Source organism: Dipodomys merriami, unplaced genomic scaffold (genome assembly GCF_024711535.1).
Source record: "Dipodomys merriami isolate MVZ:Mamm:240054 unplaced genomic scaffold, mDipMer1.0.p SCAF_72, whole genome shotgun sequence".
Lineage (NCBI taxonomy): Eukaryota > Metazoa > Chordata > Mammalia > Rodentia > Heteromyidae > Dipodomys > Dipodomys merriami.
In genome coordinates, this window is record NW_027206313.1 from 779,271 (window position 1) to 799,516 (window position 20,246).

Below are 20,246 nucleotides of genomic sequence, written 5' to 3' on the forward strand. Positions count from 1 at the left end.
GTTATAGCTTACTATAGGTTACCATCAATTGTTTCTGTAAGTACAAAACAACTTCATAAATTAGCACATCTCCTTAACTTGTGGTTTCAGTAATTTTTCTTAAGATACTGACCATTAAATTTCTACCATTTCTTTCTACCAGAAGAACTGTATCAACACTATAGCCAGGTTGAATAAGCATGGTAGATACAAATAAACTTCTTTATACATAATCTACAGTATGTTTCAGTTTGGTCTGAACATTTAATGCTAAATTTCCCGATCTAATTAATAAAAAAAGGTTTCATCTGAAATTTTAAAAAGGACAGAGGAAGGAATGAAGAAAATATGCCCAAAGACAAAACGAAGAAACTAAATGGTATGGCTCAGAATAATCTTTTAGGACAGCACAGCTTTCCTTTTAGCCACAATATTCCATTTAGTCCACTAATATGATTTTCTTTAATAATCTCAATAATTTGTAACCTTGGATCTTCAGGTTCTTCAGGAGCCTTTGGAGTAGTTGCAGGCTGAGGCTCAGTGTGAGGATAGGGTTCTGACCCCCACATCATACGAGGCTCAGAAAGGGAAATTGCATGATCTCTTGCAGATCGAGCTATATGTTCAAATGATTCAGAACTGTTTGGTGATCCTTCTATCTGGTCTCTTCTCATTAATGGCTTAGTAGGAATCATTCCTGTAACACAGGTTTACAGAGAGATAAATCAGAATTGAAGACAAAACATGCATCATTAATTACTTGGAATTTTTTTTTTTAGGTTTTTTTTTTGTTGTTGTTATTTTGAGTAATACTGAAGGTTGTTGAGAAATTATATAAAAGCTGTTCTGGGCTAGGAATCAGAAACTCATGCCTATAATTCTAGAGTGACTCAGGAGGCCAAGATGTGAGGATCACAGTTCAAAGCAAGCTTGTGCAGGACAGTCCCTGAGACTCTTGTCTCAACCAGCAAAAAGCTTGAAGTGGAGCTGTGGCTTAAGTGGTAGTCTTGAGCATAAAGGCTCAGGGACAGAGCCTAGACTCTGAGGTCAAGCCCCAGGACTGACACCAAAAACAAAACAACAAACTGTTACGGGAATTTGATTTTGCTATTGCTCTGAAAATACTGAAACCAAAATAACAGTCTACTTCCAAGGGGGGGAATAGGCATAAAAACAGATACTAATGGGCTGGGAATGTGCTTAGTGGTAGAGTGTTGGCCTAGCATGCATGAAGCCCTGGGTTCAATTCCTCCGTAGCATAAAAAAAAACAAAAAACAAAACAAAAAAACAAAACAAACAAAAAACAACAACAGATAAAATCCACACACTGTAATTGTAAGCATGTTAATACAAAACATCAGAATTATAGCAACAGGATAATTTTCCAGAGAAAACTATTTGCTATAGCAAATTCTTTTTTAGGAGGACTGTGGTGGGGATGGGAGCAAAAACAGTGTCTTGCTATGTAACCTAGTCTGGCCACAAACTCCTGCTTCATCTCCCAGAGTGCTAGGATTACATGTGAGTCATCTTGTGCTGGTTCAAGTTGTGATTACTGATCAGCTTCTTATGACACTTTGTTTTCCTCAGTATCATTTTGATAATTGATGATTTGGATTTATTCTAATGGATTTCATAAAGGCACTAATTATTTTGACTAACACAAATAAATTCAGTGTTAGAATAGTAAACAATACAAGGATTTAAAAAGATGGTATAAAGCTGGGAACTGACGGCTCTCCCTCCCCTGTAAAAATAGGTAACATTTAAATAATGAATTACTAAAGAAATGTCTCAGAGCTCAAATCTCAGCACCACTGAGAGAAAGAGATTTAAAATAAAACCATTTTAACCAACGGCAGGCATTTAGAAGACATGGAATAACTGTCATTTAAAAATTTAAAGAATATTCATAAAACAAAAGGAAATATTTTGGTTTTGCCACACAGTTGATGTAAGTTACCTGGATTGTTTGTGTGTGTGTGTGTTTTTCTGGGCTGAGATTTATATTATGAAAACCTAGAGTTCCTATTTAAACTCTTATTAGATTACAACTCTAAAATTGAGACTAAATGAGGGGGGAGGGAAACAAACCGCAAGGAAGGTTTGGCAGTCCGGACTGACCAGGATGAATGGGTGGTATGTCCATAGCAGGTCTTCCAGACATCATCCGAGGATCCATGTAGGACTGCATCATCAGCCACCTCGGATCAAAACCCATGGAGGCCAAATGCTGGGGGTGAGGTTGCAAGGGCTGGTAAAGAGGTCTGTGTGGTGGCGGAGGACCAGCACCACCCGACGGCTGTGAAGGGACGGTTTGTGGAAGTACACCCTGCTGTTGCTGCTGCTGCTGCTGCTGCTGCTGCCATTGCTGCTGCTTCATTTGTTCCTGAATGAACAAGACCTCATGTGTTAGGATTCGAGTCACACGTCATGAATCAATAAAATCAACTACATCACAAATAATGGCCTTTTTTGAATCCATGAGGGAAAAGACAATGATGAAAGTTGGCCAGGTGAAAAGACCAAAAGAACAAGTAACAAAATTTGATCTTACACTATAGAATCATTCTGAAAAGTCAAAAGACAGTATCTATAAATTAGACAGAGACCATGAAACAATCTCACATATTCATGTTAAAACCCTTTTTGCATCATTACCTGCTGCCTTTGGAATCTTGGTGGTAATGACTTCTGAAACTGTTTGAAATAACCAGATAATACAGCAGGACGGGGTTGAGACCCCGATTCTGGTTCTGATTCGTGTGCTACTTGAGTGGTCTCCTTTTCACTGCGATTGCTGTCTTGTCTAGTGAAAACTGGCTCCCCTTCTGTATGAGGAAAAGGTAAAAGAACTGTCAAACGTATTAATGACCAGACTGAAGTACAAGGAAATGTAATAAGAAACATCTACAACACTTCAAAACATCTCTTTATATTCTAAATTGGAAGTCCTAAGATAGTGTTATTAAAACCTTAGATTTCCCCAAAACTTGATTGTGAGAGACCACAGTGCAAAATACTTTGTTGCACAAATATTGTTTCTATTTTCCATTAATTTCCATAAATATCAAGGAAATATTTAATGTCAATCTTAGTAGGACCTATATGAAAACTGGCTTATAAATACTTAAGAATAGAGCGCATTGATTCATTAACATACTTACTGGATTAAATAACTATTATCTATTAAAAAAAACACCTTACTGAGCTTAAATATGAAGGCAACAGTGCCAGCTAGCTACTTTCCAACAAAAGAATTATTCATAATTAGTATTCACTCAGTCAATTACTATGTACTAAAAGAATCACAGACACATGCATATGCACACACATTACAGGTTTTTGTTTTTGTCTGTCATGGGGCTTGAACTCTGGGCCTGAGCACCGTCCCTCAGCATTTCAGCTCAAGGCGAGCCCTCTACCGCTTGAGCTACAGCGCCACTTCCACATTAAGGTTTTTATGGTAATGAAAATTAGTGGTAATTCTAGAGAATGTCATATATCAACAATTACAGAAATATGTTACAAATTCTTTTCTCAGATGACTAGTGATGAATGTTAAAAGGAAATTTTTTTTGCCAATGTAAAAATGTCAAGAATCAAATACATTTATCTTTTTTGTATTATATTTACTATCGTGAATGATAAAATATATAGTAATATAGGTGCTATAATTAAAAATTGAATAGGTGCCCCTCAATGGAAAGCTAGCTAAATTTAAACTGCAACGAGAGAACACATTTGGAGGCAAAGCTAAAGTGACAGAGTAACTGCCTAAAAAGTGCTAATCTTAGCTGGGCACCATGCCTGTAATCCCAACTACCCAGGAAGGATAACAGTTCAAAGCCAGCATGGGCAGGAAAGTCTGGGAGACTCTTTATCTCCAATAAACCACCAGAAAACCAAAGTGGTGCTGTGGTTCAAGTGGTAGTGTTCTCCTTGAGCTGAAGAGTTCAGGGACGGCACCCAAGCCCAGACAGAGTTCAAGACCCACAACTGACCCATTCCCCCCCCCCAAATGCTATGCTCAAATCCTAGTACAGAGATAAGTGATAGTACAATGCTAATGAATAAAGATTATTAAAGAGACAATTAAAATGATTTTAGATATTGTTACCATTCAAAAATCAAACTCATCAATGTTAATACATGTATTCAGTGGCAGCTTTACAATTACTTTCCTATTTTTTAATTCAGTCTTCTCACTATTAAATCAGATTCCTAAAGGATGATTATAGAATTTATGAACATTCAAGTATAACAATGTTACTAATCTCTGTTGTGCTACATTACATTTTGCTTTTTTTGGTGTTGTGAACAATTTTCTTATGCATTTATAGACTTAATCATATAAATAATATATAAGCTAATATTAATATCAAAGTATTTCCAAAAATATTATGGGTTGGGCACTAGCAGCCATGCTTATAATCCCAGATACTTGGGAAGTAGAGAATGGAAGATTATAGTTTGAGGCCAGTCTGAGTCAATATTATTCAAAAACAAAACAAAAAAAAAGCTGGGTATCATTGTATTTATGGTAGGAAATAGGATTTCAATCCAAACCAGGCTGGAGGATGAGGAGAGAGGGAGATGAAGGGGAAATTCAAGACTCTAGTTTAGTGGCAGAGTAAATGCTTAGCAAGTCTGAAGCCTTAAGTCCAAACCCCAGTACTGCCCCCTCCAAATACAAATGAAATCAAGTAACGGAAATTTTATTTTTATTCTATCTCAAGCCACTCATTAGAAATTAGCTCCACTACAAATTAGTAATGGTTTTGTACTACATTTTCATTTTCTTAAGACTTTTAACAAGAATAATTTTTTTAAAAGTTAAAAATTACAGTCTTAATAGCATAATAAGCTACAGCTTGGAAGCTGGTGAATTTAATGTAGGAAAAAGCCAAATTTAAACTGGTATAGTCACTTAATTATGAAAATGCAACATTTTGTCAGTCATGGAGTTTGAACTCTGAGCCTGGGCACTGTCTCTCATCTCTCTGGCTCAAGGCGAGCGCTCTACTGCTTGAGCCACAGCACCACTTCTGGTTTTCTAGTGGTTTATTGGAGATAAGAGTCTCACAGACTTTCCTGCCCGGATTGGTTTTGAACTGTGATCCTCAGATCTCAGCCTCCTGAGTCGCTAGGATGACAGGCGTCTGGCTGAGAAGGGAGCATTTTTATGAAGGGCTATTCCAGTTCAGTTTTAAAGGTATGAATCAAAGTCAGTAAATAAAATTTTGTAAGGTAAATGTCAGAGAAAAAAAAAAACCACATTAGACTATGAAACCAATTATATCTGCAGACAAAATAAAACTGAAGCTCATTTCATAATTTCAAGAAACACGGTATTTATATATAAAATTAGAATAGATGGCTATAATCCTTTTAGTACTACAAATGGTACCTCAAAACAGTCACCTGTTTATATGAACAAGATACAAATACCCATGATTGAACTAATTATACATTTATAAGGTTTATGTAAGAATGAACAAGATAGGGTGGATACAATTCAATGGTAAAGCATTTGTCTAGTTTGCACAAGGCCTTTTTTCAATTCTATCAAACAAATCTAGAACAATGAATTAGCAACAGTACCTTTATTACAGCTGTTTTCACTTTCTTGTTTTTCTGCCACAGGCTCTAAAGGAGATTCCTTGGGTTCAATTTTTTCCTCCAGCTTCTCCCTTTCCGTCTTCAATTCACTCTCCTTTTCCTGTTCTTTAATCTTTTGTAGTTCTTTCTCCTTTTCCCTCAGTTGTTCTAATTCTTTCTCTTTTTCTTGCTTTCTTTCCTTCTCCATTTCTCTCTGTTTTTCCTGCTCTTTCTCTAGCTCTTTCTCCTTTTCCTGCTGTCTCTCCTTTTCCCGCTCCCGCTCCTGTTCTTGTTCTTTTTCAAGTTCTTTCTCACGTTCTCGTTCTTTTTCCCTCTGCATCTCCTCTGGAGAAGGTTGCTTCTGCACAATGGCACGCTTCTCATCTAAGCGCTTCAGCTTCTCTGCGCAAGCCGCCTTTCTCTGCTCCTCCATTCTGCGCTCTTCTTCTTCACGCCGTTTACGAGCACGCTCCACTGCTGCAGAAACTTCTGACTGTTGTTTTCGCCTTTGCTTCCATATCTCATCTTCATCAGGTACTTGCTGCTTGGGAGGAAAGGAGCCTGGTCTTCCAGACACTGGCTGCCGATCTGGAGGTGGATGCTAGAACATTCAGATTTTAGATGAGAATGAGGAATTCTGACCATTACTGGGCGTCACAGGTATGGAAAAGTATGAAGAAAAAATGGACAGATCGAGGATATTTAGGAGTGTGAGCACTTTAGTAGGTGCAAAATATTCAGGATAGCAGCACATGTGCCTAGGAAGGTCAGCATGCAACAGTGCGGAGGAATCAGATAAATTAAAAAGATGGAGAAAGAAGGGCTATTAACACCAAGAAGAAATCAACATGGGTGGAGACAGATCTATGTTTAGACTGAAATATCAAGAAAAGTATATTTAAAACTATTATCTAAAACATAATATAAATAACATAACAAGACTTCTAAAAAACTTACCTGCTGTGCAAGCAATTTTGGAGGTGGTGGTAGGTGTGAAGATGGTCCTCGTTCCTATTATAAAGACAGAATTTCAATGACAACACAGTAAAATCCATCTATCCTTTTCTCTTTATGAGACCTAGATATAATATATGGAATATTTACTTGATTAAACTTGCAAAAAGTTCAAGATGCAGTTCTCCATTCTTCCATGAAGAAACCCTCATTCCTGATTATATTAATGTTATATAAGACAAAAACTTTAGTAGTATGTGAAAAATCCTCCTTTGATAGGATTCCTTAGTTCATTCTTCAATGATCATCAATGCCTTTGGAATAAAATCCAAACTCTTCTTACAGCATCCTCTTGTTCTTTGACATTGCTGGGAATGAACTCAGACCCTTGCACATACTAACCAAACTTAATGCCTTTGAATACCATTCATTTACATAATTCAGCTCCAACAAATGGTTCTTATATAGCTTACTACTCAGTATTTTTTTTTTCTTTTTTGTTGGTTGTGGGGCTTGAACTCTGGGCCTGGGTGCTATCCCTCAGCAATTCAGCTCAAGGTGAGCGCTCTACTGCTTGAACCACAGCACCACTTCTGGTTTTCTAGTGGGTTATTGGAAATAAGAGTCTCACAGACTTTTCTGCCCGGGCTGGCTTTGAACCGTGATCCTCAGATCTCAGTCTCCTGAGTAGCTAGGATGACAGGTGTGAGCCACCGGTGCCCAGCTCAGTATTTCTTAAATTTGACTTCCTTACCTCTTTTTTCTTCCTAGAACTTGAAACCACACTCTTACTTTTGTTTAATGGGCAATTACTGTTTTAAGAACTGGCTCAAGTATTAAGTCTTTGCAAAGCCTTTGCCTGAACTTATAATCTTTAAGACATCACACTGTGAACTCAGCCTTACTATATATCATAGTGCATTAAATATACTCATGCTTATTAGCTGTTCTTTATCCTTTGAGACTGTCAGCTACCTTCTTTTAGCTTCCCAAAAAGAGAAATACTTGTTCTGCACAAATTCAACAAATATAGACCAACTATGTTGTGATTCCTTAAGGAGAGTTAAGTGAACTCTTGAAGGTACCCTTCATTTCTAGTTCCCATTAACATTTACAATAACATAAATAGAATCAAATATACTTGTTCCCCATACTTCCCCAACAATGATCCAGACTTCTTTCTTTGACAAGCATTGTCAGTAGGTGTTATTTATCTACAAAGACAGCATACCACCTCATACATAGACCCAACTAGATAGTAAAATATATTCAGTAATTGATAAATGTTTACTTTTACTTTAGAAAAACAGTATTATCCTTCCATTTAGACATACCTAAGAAGAAGGAAAAAAAAAAAAAAGGTAAACTTTAGCTTTTGCTTGGTCATGTTAGCCACTATTTAGTGTAATAAATCAGAGATCCAGGAAACTTACAAAAAAGATGAAGTTCCCATTTTAAAGTCCCCATCCCAAAACTAATTCACCCACATTATCAGTAATGATGAAAGATTTGTATGAGCTCAGCAGACCTGACTAAACGTAGGTCCTTTCGCATAGGGTCCTTTTGTCACTGGTGGTTGAGCAGGTGTCTGGGAAGGTGATTTAGTATTGCGAACTTCTTCTGCTTCTTTCTGGTTTTCAGTATTTTCAGAGACTTTTGAAGTTTGATCTTCACTGAAAAATGAAAAAATATAAGAAATAAGAAAGTGAAGGATGATATAAGCAAATATGATTTTTCTAGGAAAAACAACAGTTTCTGTATGGCTCTGGGGGCAAAAATATATCAAAAGAATGAGCTGAGTATGGCTTAGTGACATTACTCAAACCTGCTACAAAAGAATATAAGCCCATCATTTAATATTAACTGCATTTCAATTTATTGATTTAGTGAGAAAACATAAACCAAATTATAGTTTTTATAAATCTGAACAAATCACAATGCCATATCTGAGTAACTATACCAGTATAAACTCCTTGAATAGTTTAAAAGCTCAACTTGCTGGGTGCCAGTGGCTCACACCTGTTAATTCTAGCAATTCAGGAGGCTGACATCTGAGGATTGCTGTTTGAAGTCAGCCCCAAGCAGTAAAGTCCACGAAACTCTTATCCCTAATAAACTACTCTGAACAAGCCGTAAGTAGTGCTATAGCTCTAGTGGTAGAGCATTAGCCTTGAGCAAAAAGAAGCTTGGGGGTAATACCCAGGCCCAGAATTCAAGCCCCAGGGTTGGCAATAAAAACAAAACACACAAAAAAACAAAAAAAATCTAACTCCCAACCTTTATGATACATAACCCATATTTTTTATTCTTTTTATTTTTTTTAAAAAGGCAGAAAATACAAAGCTCCTCTAACACCCTAATGCTAAGTTTAATAAAATCAAGGAAAGACTTTTACAGAGCACTATTATGCTCTGCAATTGTTTTGTAACAATGTTATGTGTCTATCCAGTAGTCAGTTTGAATGTTTAAATAAAAAAAATCAAGAAGTTTGAAGCAGCTATGTAAACCCAAGGAATTTTTTTCCAGTTTTTCAAATACGGGGTCATCCAAGTAAAAATCTAAAATGGTCCCTGATACCTTATATCAAAACATCTCTAGTCAAATGTCAAGCACCCAAATATCCTTTATAAACTGTCCCTTCCTATGCAAATTCCACCTCAATTATTTCGTTAGCTGCACAATATGAGTTATTACTTTCCTAAGTGCCGTAAAAACTCCTTGAAAAACAACTCAGAAGTTGTTCTTCTGTGAACTTCAAATTGGTACTAGTAGAAAATATCACAAGTTACCTGCTGATCTCTTTAGGACTGCTACTTCCTTGTTCATCATCATCACTGAAATTCAGCTGTTCTGTGTAATCTACTTCCATCTGAGCACCTGTCAAATCAAGGCAAACTCAGACAGACTGCTTAAAGTAAACAACCTCAAACACTTAACTAATTTTGCATCTTACCTGCCCAACCTTCATCAGCTTCAGCATCTAGGTTATCAAACTTATCAAGTTCCTTCAGTTCTGATGCACTGAGGATGGATGGGCGCTCAGGCTCCGAGGCCCATGAAGGGGGAGGGCCCCTTCCTCGAGGTCCTCTAATGAATGAGAGAGGGCATGGTGGAAAAAGGTCAAGTTTTAATGATACAAAACTAGGTGCACGTTTAAGATAGGAAATTAGTGTTTAATTAGTATTGGCACACAAATGTAATAATGCACAATTGTTATAATAGCTGGAAAGTTTTAAAAACTCTTATAGACTCAAATATGAAATATGGTAAAGGCTAACATTAAACTAAATTTCAAAATATAAAACCGTAATAAAGAAAACTACCATATTAAGGAAATTTTCAACACAGGGCACCGGTGGCTCAGTTAATTGTAATCCTGTCTACTCTAAGGACTGAGGTTCAAAGCCAGCCTAGGCATCTTGTTTCCAACTAATCACCAAAAAGCCAGAAATGGGACTGACTGTGGCTTAAGTGGTAGAGCAACAGCCTTAAGCAAAAACAAGAACAAAAAGAATAATAGCTCAGGAACAGTGCCCTGGCCCGGAATTAAAGCTCCAGGCCTAGCAAAAAGAAAAAAAAAAAGAAAAAGAAAAAAATGTTCAAGGAGGGTATTGGTGCTCATGCCTGTAATTCTAAGAGACTGAGATCTAGATAATCAAAGTTCAAAGCCAGCCTAGGTAGGACTATTATCCCTAAAAATAACTAACCAGACACAACCAGGGATGGAAGCGTGGTTCAAATGAGTGTCAGCTGAGCTCAAACCACATCCTGTTAAATACTACCTCCACACCACCAAAATAAGCTCAGGAGAAAGGGAGGGAGGGAAGGAAGAAGAGGGAAAGGGAACAGGGATTAATATCATGGAAAGTAAAAGGGAGAAAAAAATGTGTTGTCAATTTTAGGCAGAATTATTATTATTTTTTACAATACTTGGGTTTTGCACTCTGGTCCTAATACTTGCTAGACATGCATTCTTATCATAGAGCCACACCTCCAGCCCTGAGTTTTTAATCTGTGATTTCTGAAATAGGGCCTCTCTTCCTGTTCTGGACACAATCCACCTATGATAGGCTTGGAAGCTAAGACAGCAGGCTCTTGCCACACTGCATCTCTTCCTTGAGAAGGTGTCCAATGAGCTTTTCTTCTCCTGGCCTAGGTAGGTCTGGAACTCGGTCTAAACAACCTCGGCCTCTCAAGTACCTGGGGATTACAGGCTTAAGCCACTACTAGTGCCTGACAACAAAGTTCTTTAACAATTCCACTTCTTAAACATTGAGGCTTTATCACTGTAAGGTATGAACAGCAACTATACTCATGAGAACACAAAATAAATCCTCAATCCATACAGCATTCAGAAAGTTTCATGAGCACATGTGACTCTTCTAGACATCTGCTGTTTTCTTTTCATAGTCTTACTTGTTTGTTTCAGATAAAGAGGGTGGGAAACGCATGGGACCATGGAGAGGAGGATATGCCATTCTTGGGTACTGCTGAAACATCTGAATGAAGAAAAAAAATACATTTTATCACTTACTTGCCAAATATTTTCAATTTGACTAGGTGTAAAATCATAACATTAATACTATTTTTTATCACTAATTCCATATTTTATTTACTAGGTATAGACAACCTCCCACCCCAAACCAAGCCATTTACAGGACCACGGCCTCCTAAGTACTAGGGTTTTAGGCTTGAGCCATTTTATCTGTCCTTACATATTTTCTTTTAAAAACTTACTGTTATTATAGAGGTGATGTACAGAGGGGTTGAATGGGTCAAGTAGAAAGTACACTTCCTTTGCAGTGTCATCTGTTCCCCTATTCTCTCCCTTCTTCTCCCTTGAGCTGTACAGTTCACTTTCATCAATGTCCAGTACTTTCCATTGCCACTTTTTTCACCCTTTTTTGAGTTCTATGCTAATCCTCACCTGCTCCCATAGATATACATGTAAATACACCATATATAAGGTAAAGAATACAGAATCATCAGACAAAGAAAAAACAAAGTCTTTTGTTTCCATGAGTCTGTTTCAGTATACATATTATTTTACATAAATATAAAAAAATTACGTGCTGTATCTCTTTGGTATTGGCTTACCTCATCAAACATGATTTGTTCTAGTTCTACCCATTTCCCTGCAAATGACCTTATTCTATTCTTTCTAATGGCTGTATAAAATTCCATTATGTACAAGCACATTTTTCTGATCCACTCTCTTGTGGGGGGCAGCTGAGCTGTTTCCATATCTTGGATGTTGTGAATAGTACAGCAGTTAACATGGATGTGCAGGTGTCCTTATCATATCCTGGCTCGTGATGCTCAGGGTAGAGTGGTTGTACTAGTTTACATTCTCACCAGCAGCAGGGTTCCCTGGGTTCCCTTCCCCCCACATCCCCGCCAGCATTTGTTGTTGTCTGAATTCACAATGTTGTCCAATCTTACTTGGATGAGACAGCATCTCAGGGTTGTTCTGATTTGCATTTCCTTTATGGCCAGGGATGAGCATTTGCTCAGGTGTTTCTTTGCCATTCTTACACCTTCTTCTGAGCAGTCTCTCCTTAGCTCCCTTGTCCATTTGTGATTGGTTTATTAAGTCTGGGAGGGGTTAATTTCTTGAGCGCCTTGTATATATTAAATATTAGGCCTTTGTCTGATGCATTGCTGATAAAGATCCTTTCCCAACTGGTTGGGAACTACATCCTTAGCTGTGCAGGAACTTTTTAGTTCTAATGTCTTTCCTCTTGCAGTACAAAAAGTTTCAAATCTGATGGTGAGGAATTATTTGCTTTATAGATGTGTTAATATTATGTATTTGTCCCTGAAAAACCTTTAAAAATACAATGCAAACTACTAGTAGATGAAATAATGTAGAGAGCTGCGAGAGGCCGCACCTGGAAGATGGCGCCGGCTTCCGCCCTCCGCCTTCCCGATGGCGAGTGCTCTCGTGGTAAACAACTCCTGATATGGCTAAGGCAAAGAATCTGGCTTGCTTCTGTGCACCTGAACCTATTGGCGGTTCCCACGTGGCGTATCAGGGTTGGCTACCCAGCGGGTATTTAAGGCTGTGGGGAATTCTCCCCGGGGTTGGGGTCAGAAGATTACTAAAAGGTCCTGAATAAACTGCGGAGAGAAGAGTCCGGTGTCGCGTCGTCATTACCGGCCGAGGCGGTAGCGACAAAATAACACATCTTTTTTTTTTTAGTAGTCTAAAATGATGGAAGGAAAATTCACTCTTTTTGTAGCTGTTTAAACTTTGTTTAGTATGAGGGGTGGGTGGGGAAGCAATTAAAAGGATTGACATTGATCAAGATACACTGTACTTATAAACTGGCATGCTGAATTGAAACCCTTTTGTACAACTAACGATGATCTTAAAAATTTATACAGGCGTAGCAGCACACACACAGCACTCAGGAAGCTGAGGTATAAGGGTTCTAAGTTCAAGGCTAGCTACCCTGGGCTATATAGCAATACACTGAAAACAAACACATGCACATTGACAAAACAAAACCCAACGTTCAAATTAAAGCAAATACTCTTGGCTCTTTTTTGTGCCATAAAACACATCCCTTTGGCAATGTTAGTCCTGCAAGATTTCTTCTCAGAGAAATGTTTTACACTCATTATCTAAAATATGTAATTCAAAAATAATTGTACTAAAACTCTACTAACCATAAAACTTTTCAAAAATAAACATTTGTGCTACATGCTGTTTTATTAAGTCCTAAAATAGTCTATACATGCGGGATCAATTACGTTTTGAAGAAATGTTCAATGTAATATGAAGTGAAACAACCTGTGATTTCAGTTGATATACACGTGCAATTTTTTACTATGCTTACTATTTTTTTAAATGTTAATTTTCAGTTAGATAGCCTTAAACCTATCCCCATTCCAATTCTCTCCTAATACCATAGACTAACATACTTACGTAAGGAGGCATCATAGCTCTGTACTGGGAAGCAAGGGCAGGCTGCTGCCCATTGAGTTTGGCCTGGGGAGGACCGCAAGCTATTCTCTTTTCCACAACCTTGAGGATGTCATTTTGTTCTGATGATATAGCTGGGTTTTCATCCTGGTTAAGAAGCTTTTCATCCTGGTCAGATGGGCCGGCAGACTTACCACCATCTCTCCAACAAGCAACATCTGGTGTGGAAAGAAAAAAAAAAGGACTAAGGAAATATTTGAACATGAACACTGAAAGCAACTTAAGCACATTTCAAGAAAATAAGCAAAGCAGTACAGTGAAGGAGGAGGGCTAGTTATTTAATGAACTCTACTAAGGCTAATATTTAGGTAGTCTAGAGTAGTGTCTTCCAAAACAGAGACTAAAACTCAGTGCACTCCACATTCCAATCTATGACCGTGCATCCTAAAATCACGGTTCTCATCTGACCTGTGTGACGGGGTCAGCTGAGCTTTCTAAGGAAGAGGTGAGAATTTCTCACCCACCAGTGGTGGCAGTGCTCTCATCTATTTCATTCAGTTCTGCTAATCACCATGTGCCCAGGTGCCCAAATTTAGTAACCTCTGGCTTAACCAAGTACAATCACTATGTGGTATTAAGCCAAGAGACCCCATATGGTGGCCAGCCTCCTCCTCGATGGCTTAACCGGCCTCTACCTCACACTTACTCTGTGTGGCCTCCTCACAGTAGACCAGGGTCGGTCTGCAAACCTGCAGAATTACAGCGGAAGTAACAGTGTGTGTCCCTTTCAAAAACAGTGGGGGGTTCTTTTGGGGTTCAGAAAGCCTGTTTCTCTTCACATATTTTAAGGAAGCTGTGTTGTGAACAGCCTCAGCCAAAAGCTGTGCAAGGGATCCAGGAAGTACACCCCAATCCAAGACAGCTTTAGCTCCCAGCTTTATTGTGGCCTGTAAGAATCCATTAGCCATAACCCATAAATTGCTCTTGAATTCATGATCCCAAGATGCAATAGGAAAAATGTATCACAAAATGTTTCATGCAGCAAAAAAAAATAACAATAGTACAGTGGTAGTCTGTGTTTTCACACTAGGCAGGTCACATAATCCAAGAACATTTAGAAAGTACATCCAAGATAAAACAGTACGATTTTGTTGTGCAGTTTTCATAGGTAGGTAGAAAGCATACGCTTACTTGGTGGTCGTAAACTGGGTCCAGGTCCATAGTTGTCATCATTTGCTTCCTTTTCTTTTTTTTCTTGGTCTCCAGCTGCTTGCAGGCTAGGAAATTCCTGCTGAAACTGGCTATTCACCTGGATACCTAGATTTGTTAAAAAACACATTAAAGATAACTTTTATACTAATAGTAGTTCAAACAGCCCTCCCAGGATAGTTTCTTTCATCTTTCTTATAAATTATTCCTTATTTCAATACTGTTCATATCCATAAAAAATTTATCTCCTCAAATCTTTTGCAAAGTTATTGAACAGCCATGAAGAGATAAAAACCTAAAGAGCCTGCCAGGTATATCCTAAAGGACTCATTCATGAAGATCTGCCATGTAAGTAGAATTCTGCCCTTTTCCTCTTTTATTATGACTCTCTGACAATACAGCACAAGCCAAAACCAATTCCTTTATTAAAATTGAACCAACTGAGCAACAGTGGCTCTCATGCCTGCAATCCTAGCTACTCAGGAGCTTGATATCTGAGAATTGTTGTTCAAAGCCAGCCTAGGCAAGAAAGTCTTTAAGACTCCAATTAATCACAGAAAAGCTTGGAGTGGTGCTATGGCTCAAATGGCAGTGCTAGCCTTGAGCAAAAGGAGCCCAGGGACAGTTCATAGGTCCCAGGACTGAGAAAAAAACAACAAAAAGGAAACAAATAGAAAACAGTAACAATTAAATTGTTATTACTGAAAACAGCCTTGTACTGGCAGTTGGAAATGTCTTTAACCTACCACTGAGTAACTACTTGTACTTCACTATTAACTATTCACCCCCACTTATGTACTGGTTTTTATATGTCTTTATATTGCTAATTTTACTAGCTTAGTGCTTAGACTTGCTCTTTCACAGAATTCTACTTTACTGAGTTTCTGTTTTGCAAGTCCACAATTGCTTGGAGGCAAGTGTGTTCACTATTAGCTCTTCCTCTCATGACAAAGTATTTGAAACAGACAGAAATGAGTTTTGAGTAATCAGTACAATGTATGGCTACAAATATGTATGTTTCAAAATATTGACAGTACAGACTTTCTCTTGCTGCATAGGGATGAAGAAAGACCTTTAAAGACTCCCTTTTTAAGCAGTATCACTGGATCATGCATGCCTCTTAAAAAAAATTTAATTACCTCAGATTTTTAAAGGGTCCATTTTAATAATCTGAATGTTGAAGTGAAATCCCTTTATACAACTAAAGATAATTTTTTAAAAAAAGATCTGAATAGATCTGTTGACAATGCTTTTCACACCTAATCTTCTGCATGGCTGTTCAGTAACTATCAGACCTGACCATATTCCCCAGCTAATGGCCACTTACCATCTCCTTGCCCACCTTGCTTGTTACTGGCCCATGATTTGGGAGCAGGAGCTACTTCTGGGGGAGCTGTTACCCCAGGTTTTGGCTGTGCTGGTGACACTTCTGGTGCTCTTTAAAAAAATGTGAATCCATTATTTCAGACATTACATATTTAAGTAAAATAAAATCAGTATTACATGTAAGGTACATCTGCGTGCTAGGTGTCGGAGCTACAGATCCACTCAGATGGTTTCTCTCTGCAACATCCCTTTAAAATCGTAGCTGTTTTTGTTCTTACTTATCTCTATCATTGCACAATGGTAAAAATGACAGCTTTGCTTCCCAATGCTGGCTTATTATTAGAAATAGCCACAGCAACACAATGTTTTGAAGCAAACACTGGTAAGCAGAAATTTAAATATATACGTAAATACATACAATCTGTACAATGAGCCAGGCTAAGGCTAGGCAAGCTCTCCACTTGGCAGTCAACAGGTTCACCACTGCACTTATACTGTAATTCAAACAGGTAACAGCAACCTGCCTGATCCATTCCCATGAGAAAAAGACACTTAAAATGGTCTACACAATCTTGTTTTACACAATCCTTGTGCTGTGGTAATGCTTAAAAGTAAAAAAGTAGTTAAGAGATGCAAATGTCAATACATTTCTAGTACACTTAGGACCTACAATTGACTTGTTACTATAAAGTAATTTTATTATAACTAAAATTCAGAGCACAATAGTCTACAAATTTGATCACTAACAAGTGATCAAATTCACTATTTCAAGCTCTATATAAGTAGGGCAGGAATTTGATAATAGATATAAGCCCTCAAACCCAATCAAGTATTCAACAGCTGACTTCTTTTTAAGTAAAATTACTGCTATTTAGCTGGGTCAGTTAAAAGTCCTACACAATGCTTGACAAAGAGCAAATACCTGAATGAATCATGATTGAGAGACACTACAAAACTGATTTCTGCTTTCTTGCTCTTTATTCAATAAAGAGTATTTTAATGCTTCATGTACAATGTCAACGCTAAAGATACACAGTGAACTAAGCAGGCAAAATCTTTAGCATCAATGAAATTAGGGTGACAGAATTGTTTCATATTAGAAAAAGAACCAGGCATCAAATCATCTGATTTGATGAGAAAGGAGAGACTGATATAGGCAAAGTTCATTAGCAACTCTATTATCTGTTCTACTATGACAAATAGATATTACTACTAGACCAAAGGGAAAATTAACCAAAAGCTACTATGCAATCAAGACTTTAAAGAGTTTTGAATATGTAAGATAAGCAGTGTATTATTTAGCGCCCAGTAGGAAGCCTAAGTTCTCCACAAAGAAAGGAGTAGGGTTTCACTCCTTAGTAATTCTGACTTACTTTTCTTCTTCATGTTGCTCTTGTTTTGATGCCCATCCGGTGCCATCTTTAGGCACAATGTTTACATTAGGATCATTGCCTTTGTTTTCTGCTTTGAGGCTTGGGAGGTTAGCTGGTGGAGGCATACGCCGCGAAATTCCAACTTTTCCAAGACTCTGTAACCCATGTCGAGCTGCAACTAAAAGATCAGTAACATCAACTTTCTTAGAAGACCTATTTTATTCTTCCAATCATATAGAACAATAAGAATTAACAGACTCTTTGAATTTTTTTTTTTTTTTGGTTGATCAAGGGGCTTGAACTCTGGGCTTGGGGGCTGTCCTTGCGCTCTTCAGCTCAAGGCGAGTGCTCTACCGCTTAAGCCACAGCACCACTTCCAGTTTTCTAGTGGTTTTTTGGAGATAAGAGTCTCACGGATTTTCTTGCCTGGGCTGGCTTTGAACCGCGATCCTCAGATCTCAGACTCCAGAGTAGCAAGGATTACAGGCGTGAGCCACTGGTGCCCGCTTGATTATTCTTAATACTAAGAAAAGGATTTGTAAGACTCAGCTTACAAACCTGTGACATAATTCAAAGCGAAAACATTTAAGTAAAGTTCAGAGGTATGAATTTTCAATTTTAGCATATTTAATTTGTGTATCTTGAAAACTGAATGCCTTCATAAAAAGGCCAATGTAAGGTTGAATTAAACTTAGAAAACAAAAGCACAGAAAATATTAAATGGCACTTCATTTTACTCACCTGTAGTTTTCTGAGTTTCTAATGATTTTCCCTTGTAAGTATTAAATAAACTGAGTGTTGCATACTTTTTCCCATCCTTTGCTTTTGTGCTCTGGCCTGACTTCTCCGACATTTCGGTGGAAACTCATCTAGTCCAAAACCTCCTGGTCACACCCCTTAAAATCAGTCTTTAATATGTACATGAAAAAAAAGAAGAAATATTTTAGAATTAGCTGCCTAAAAACAGTATACTCATATATTAACAATTCTTTAAATGAGAAATGAAGTTATCTATTTGCAGTAATTTAACATCAATATTTTACCAACCATTTTACTATGTGCTGAAGTTAATCAAAATAAACACTTGAATGTATTATCTATGGTTTATATTCACTTAATGGCATTACAGAGAATACTGCATGTTTCAAATATAAAGAATTTGTAGAGATTGTCTACTTAGTAAAGATGAATATAACTTATAAGGCTTGTAAATGACTGGCACCACCAGCCTACGTACATATACAGAATCCATATAATTAAACTTTTATCATTCCCCAAAATGTATCCTAATTTTGGGAGATGCATACCAACCTAAAACTAGCCTATTAATAAGTAGGAGAAAGACAGTTTATACTATTCCTACAACCTAAACATTTGTTCTGGAAGTTACGGTTGAATTAAGTGGCTAATTCAACCACAGAAACTACTAAGAAAGACACTGACAATAGAAGCAGAACAATCAAAGTTAGTGTAAATTCCACATATACATTTAAAAAAATCATATAAAGTATAAACATGTCAGAGAACAAGGTTTTTTCATGCCCTAAAACTTAGGGACTCTTGTGCATACTATTTAGGCAAGTGCTAAATGTTGAGTAGATATATATATTTTCCCCCTTTAAAGCCTGTCCTAAGGCTTGAAATCAGGGTGCTGACCCTAACTACTCAGGAGGCTGAGATCTGAGGACTGCAGTTTGAAGCTAGCCTAAGCAAGAAAGTCTGTGAGACTTATCTTTTAACCACCAAAAAGCTAGAAGTGGAGCTGTGTCAAGTGGCAGAGTACTAGCCTCGGGGGAAGAAAAAAGCTAAGCTCAGGGACAGCACTCCAGGCCTTGAGTTCAAGCCTCAGGACATGTGAGCACATGCTTTAGTTCAAAATTCCAGCTCAACAACAAAATCCTACAATAACACATTGTGCATTTACTGTCATGTTCAATTAAATATTATCTTCAGGGGTAATTTGATTTGAAGAGATGTACTCCTAGAAATCTAACCCATTGGAAAAGCTCTCACGAACAGCATGAAAAAGGAAGAACAATTATAGTGACAAAAAAGGACAGCAAATATTTACTATATGCTAAAATTCAAAGAGATACTTTGCTAGGTGAAAAAAAGGGAACTAATGCATCATGAAAAAGTCAACGCGAGCACTTTCTTTCACCCTCACTCGACGGTTCATAACTAAACATCATTCAATACCAGACTCTTAGAACACCACTACTCAAGCCAACTATCTTGAGCAGCACACCTTTCCTTCTCTCTTACCCAAGAGACAACAATATCACAATACAACTTCCTAGGAGCAAATCTATAAGACCACTTGAATCTATACCTATCTTTTTTCTCTTCTACCTACTGCTACAGTGGTTAGCAGTACTAGTTTCAATCCCAGTAGTTTTGACTTTATCTAGAACATGGACATCTATTCATATCAAAGGGTGAAGAATGAAGTCTGACTAGCAGAAGAAAATGGTAGTTAAAGCATTGACAGGTAATATAAACAGTTGATGAAACATAAAAACCCGTAAATATATTACCAGTGCCCGACACTCAAGAATCATAAACATTAAATCTCAAATAACTTACCACAAAAACTAGTGAGCAAATGTACTATAAGTCAATTTCATACTATAAGTCAAATTCAAAATAAGATAGCATGTTTAGTTTGTCCATTTCCTTACACGAGGTTAGCAACATCACACAATTTAAACAGCATTACACATTATCTGCTTTAACTCTAGCTGTCACAGAATGGAGAGAATCATAAAATGAACCTTAACTTCCTCATTAAATGTGAGCCAATTAATACCAACCTTTAAATTCTTCCCTAAATTGAAAGGACAGGTATACTTCCAAACTTATGAGGATATTTTCC

The 20,246-nt window shown here is 37.5% G+C and overlaps 1 protein-coding gene across 15 annotated transcripts in view; it reads right to left on the reverse strand.

Annotated features, from left to right (window-relative positions):
* Positions 1-20,246, reverse strand: part of LOC138818218 (protein PRRC2C) — a 75,562-nt gene that overhangs the window by 38,662 nt on the left and 16,654 nt on the right. For 10 of the 15 annotated variants that reach the window (XM_070009206.1, XM_070009215.1, XM_070009218.1 and 7 more), the window contains exons 2-15: positions 18,113-18,279; positions 17,372-17,549; positions 16,000-16,109; positions 14,655-14,780; positions 13,467-13,681; positions 10,952-11,034; positions 9,489-9,622; positions 9,325-9,412; positions 8,064-8,208; positions 6,539-6,592; positions 5,585-6,182; positions 2,642-2,811; positions 2,105-2,369; positions 466-676 (exon numbers count right to left, since the gene is read on the reverse strand). In XM_070009206.1, coding sequence (XP_069865307.1) covers positions 466-676; positions 2,105-2,369; positions 2,642-2,811; positions 5,585-6,182; positions 6,539-6,592; positions 8,064-8,208; positions 9,325-9,412; positions 9,489-9,622; positions 10,952-11,034; positions 13,467-13,681; positions 14,655-14,780; positions 16,000-16,109; positions 17,372-17,549; positions 18,113-18,224 — 2,489 coding nt within the window. In that variant the 5' untranslated portion in view covers positions 18,225-18,279. The remainder of the gene's footprint in view (positions 1-465; positions 677-2,104; positions 2,370-2,641; positions 2,812-5,584; positions 6,183-6,538; positions 6,593-8,063; positions 8,209-9,324; positions 9,413-9,488; positions 9,623-10,951; positions 11,035-13,466; positions 13,682-14,654; positions 14,781-15,999; positions 16,110-17,371; positions 17,550-18,112; positions 18,280-20,246) is intronic. The other 5 variants (XM_070009219.1, XM_070009214.1, XM_070009211.1 and 2 more) reach the window with 2 other exon arrangements.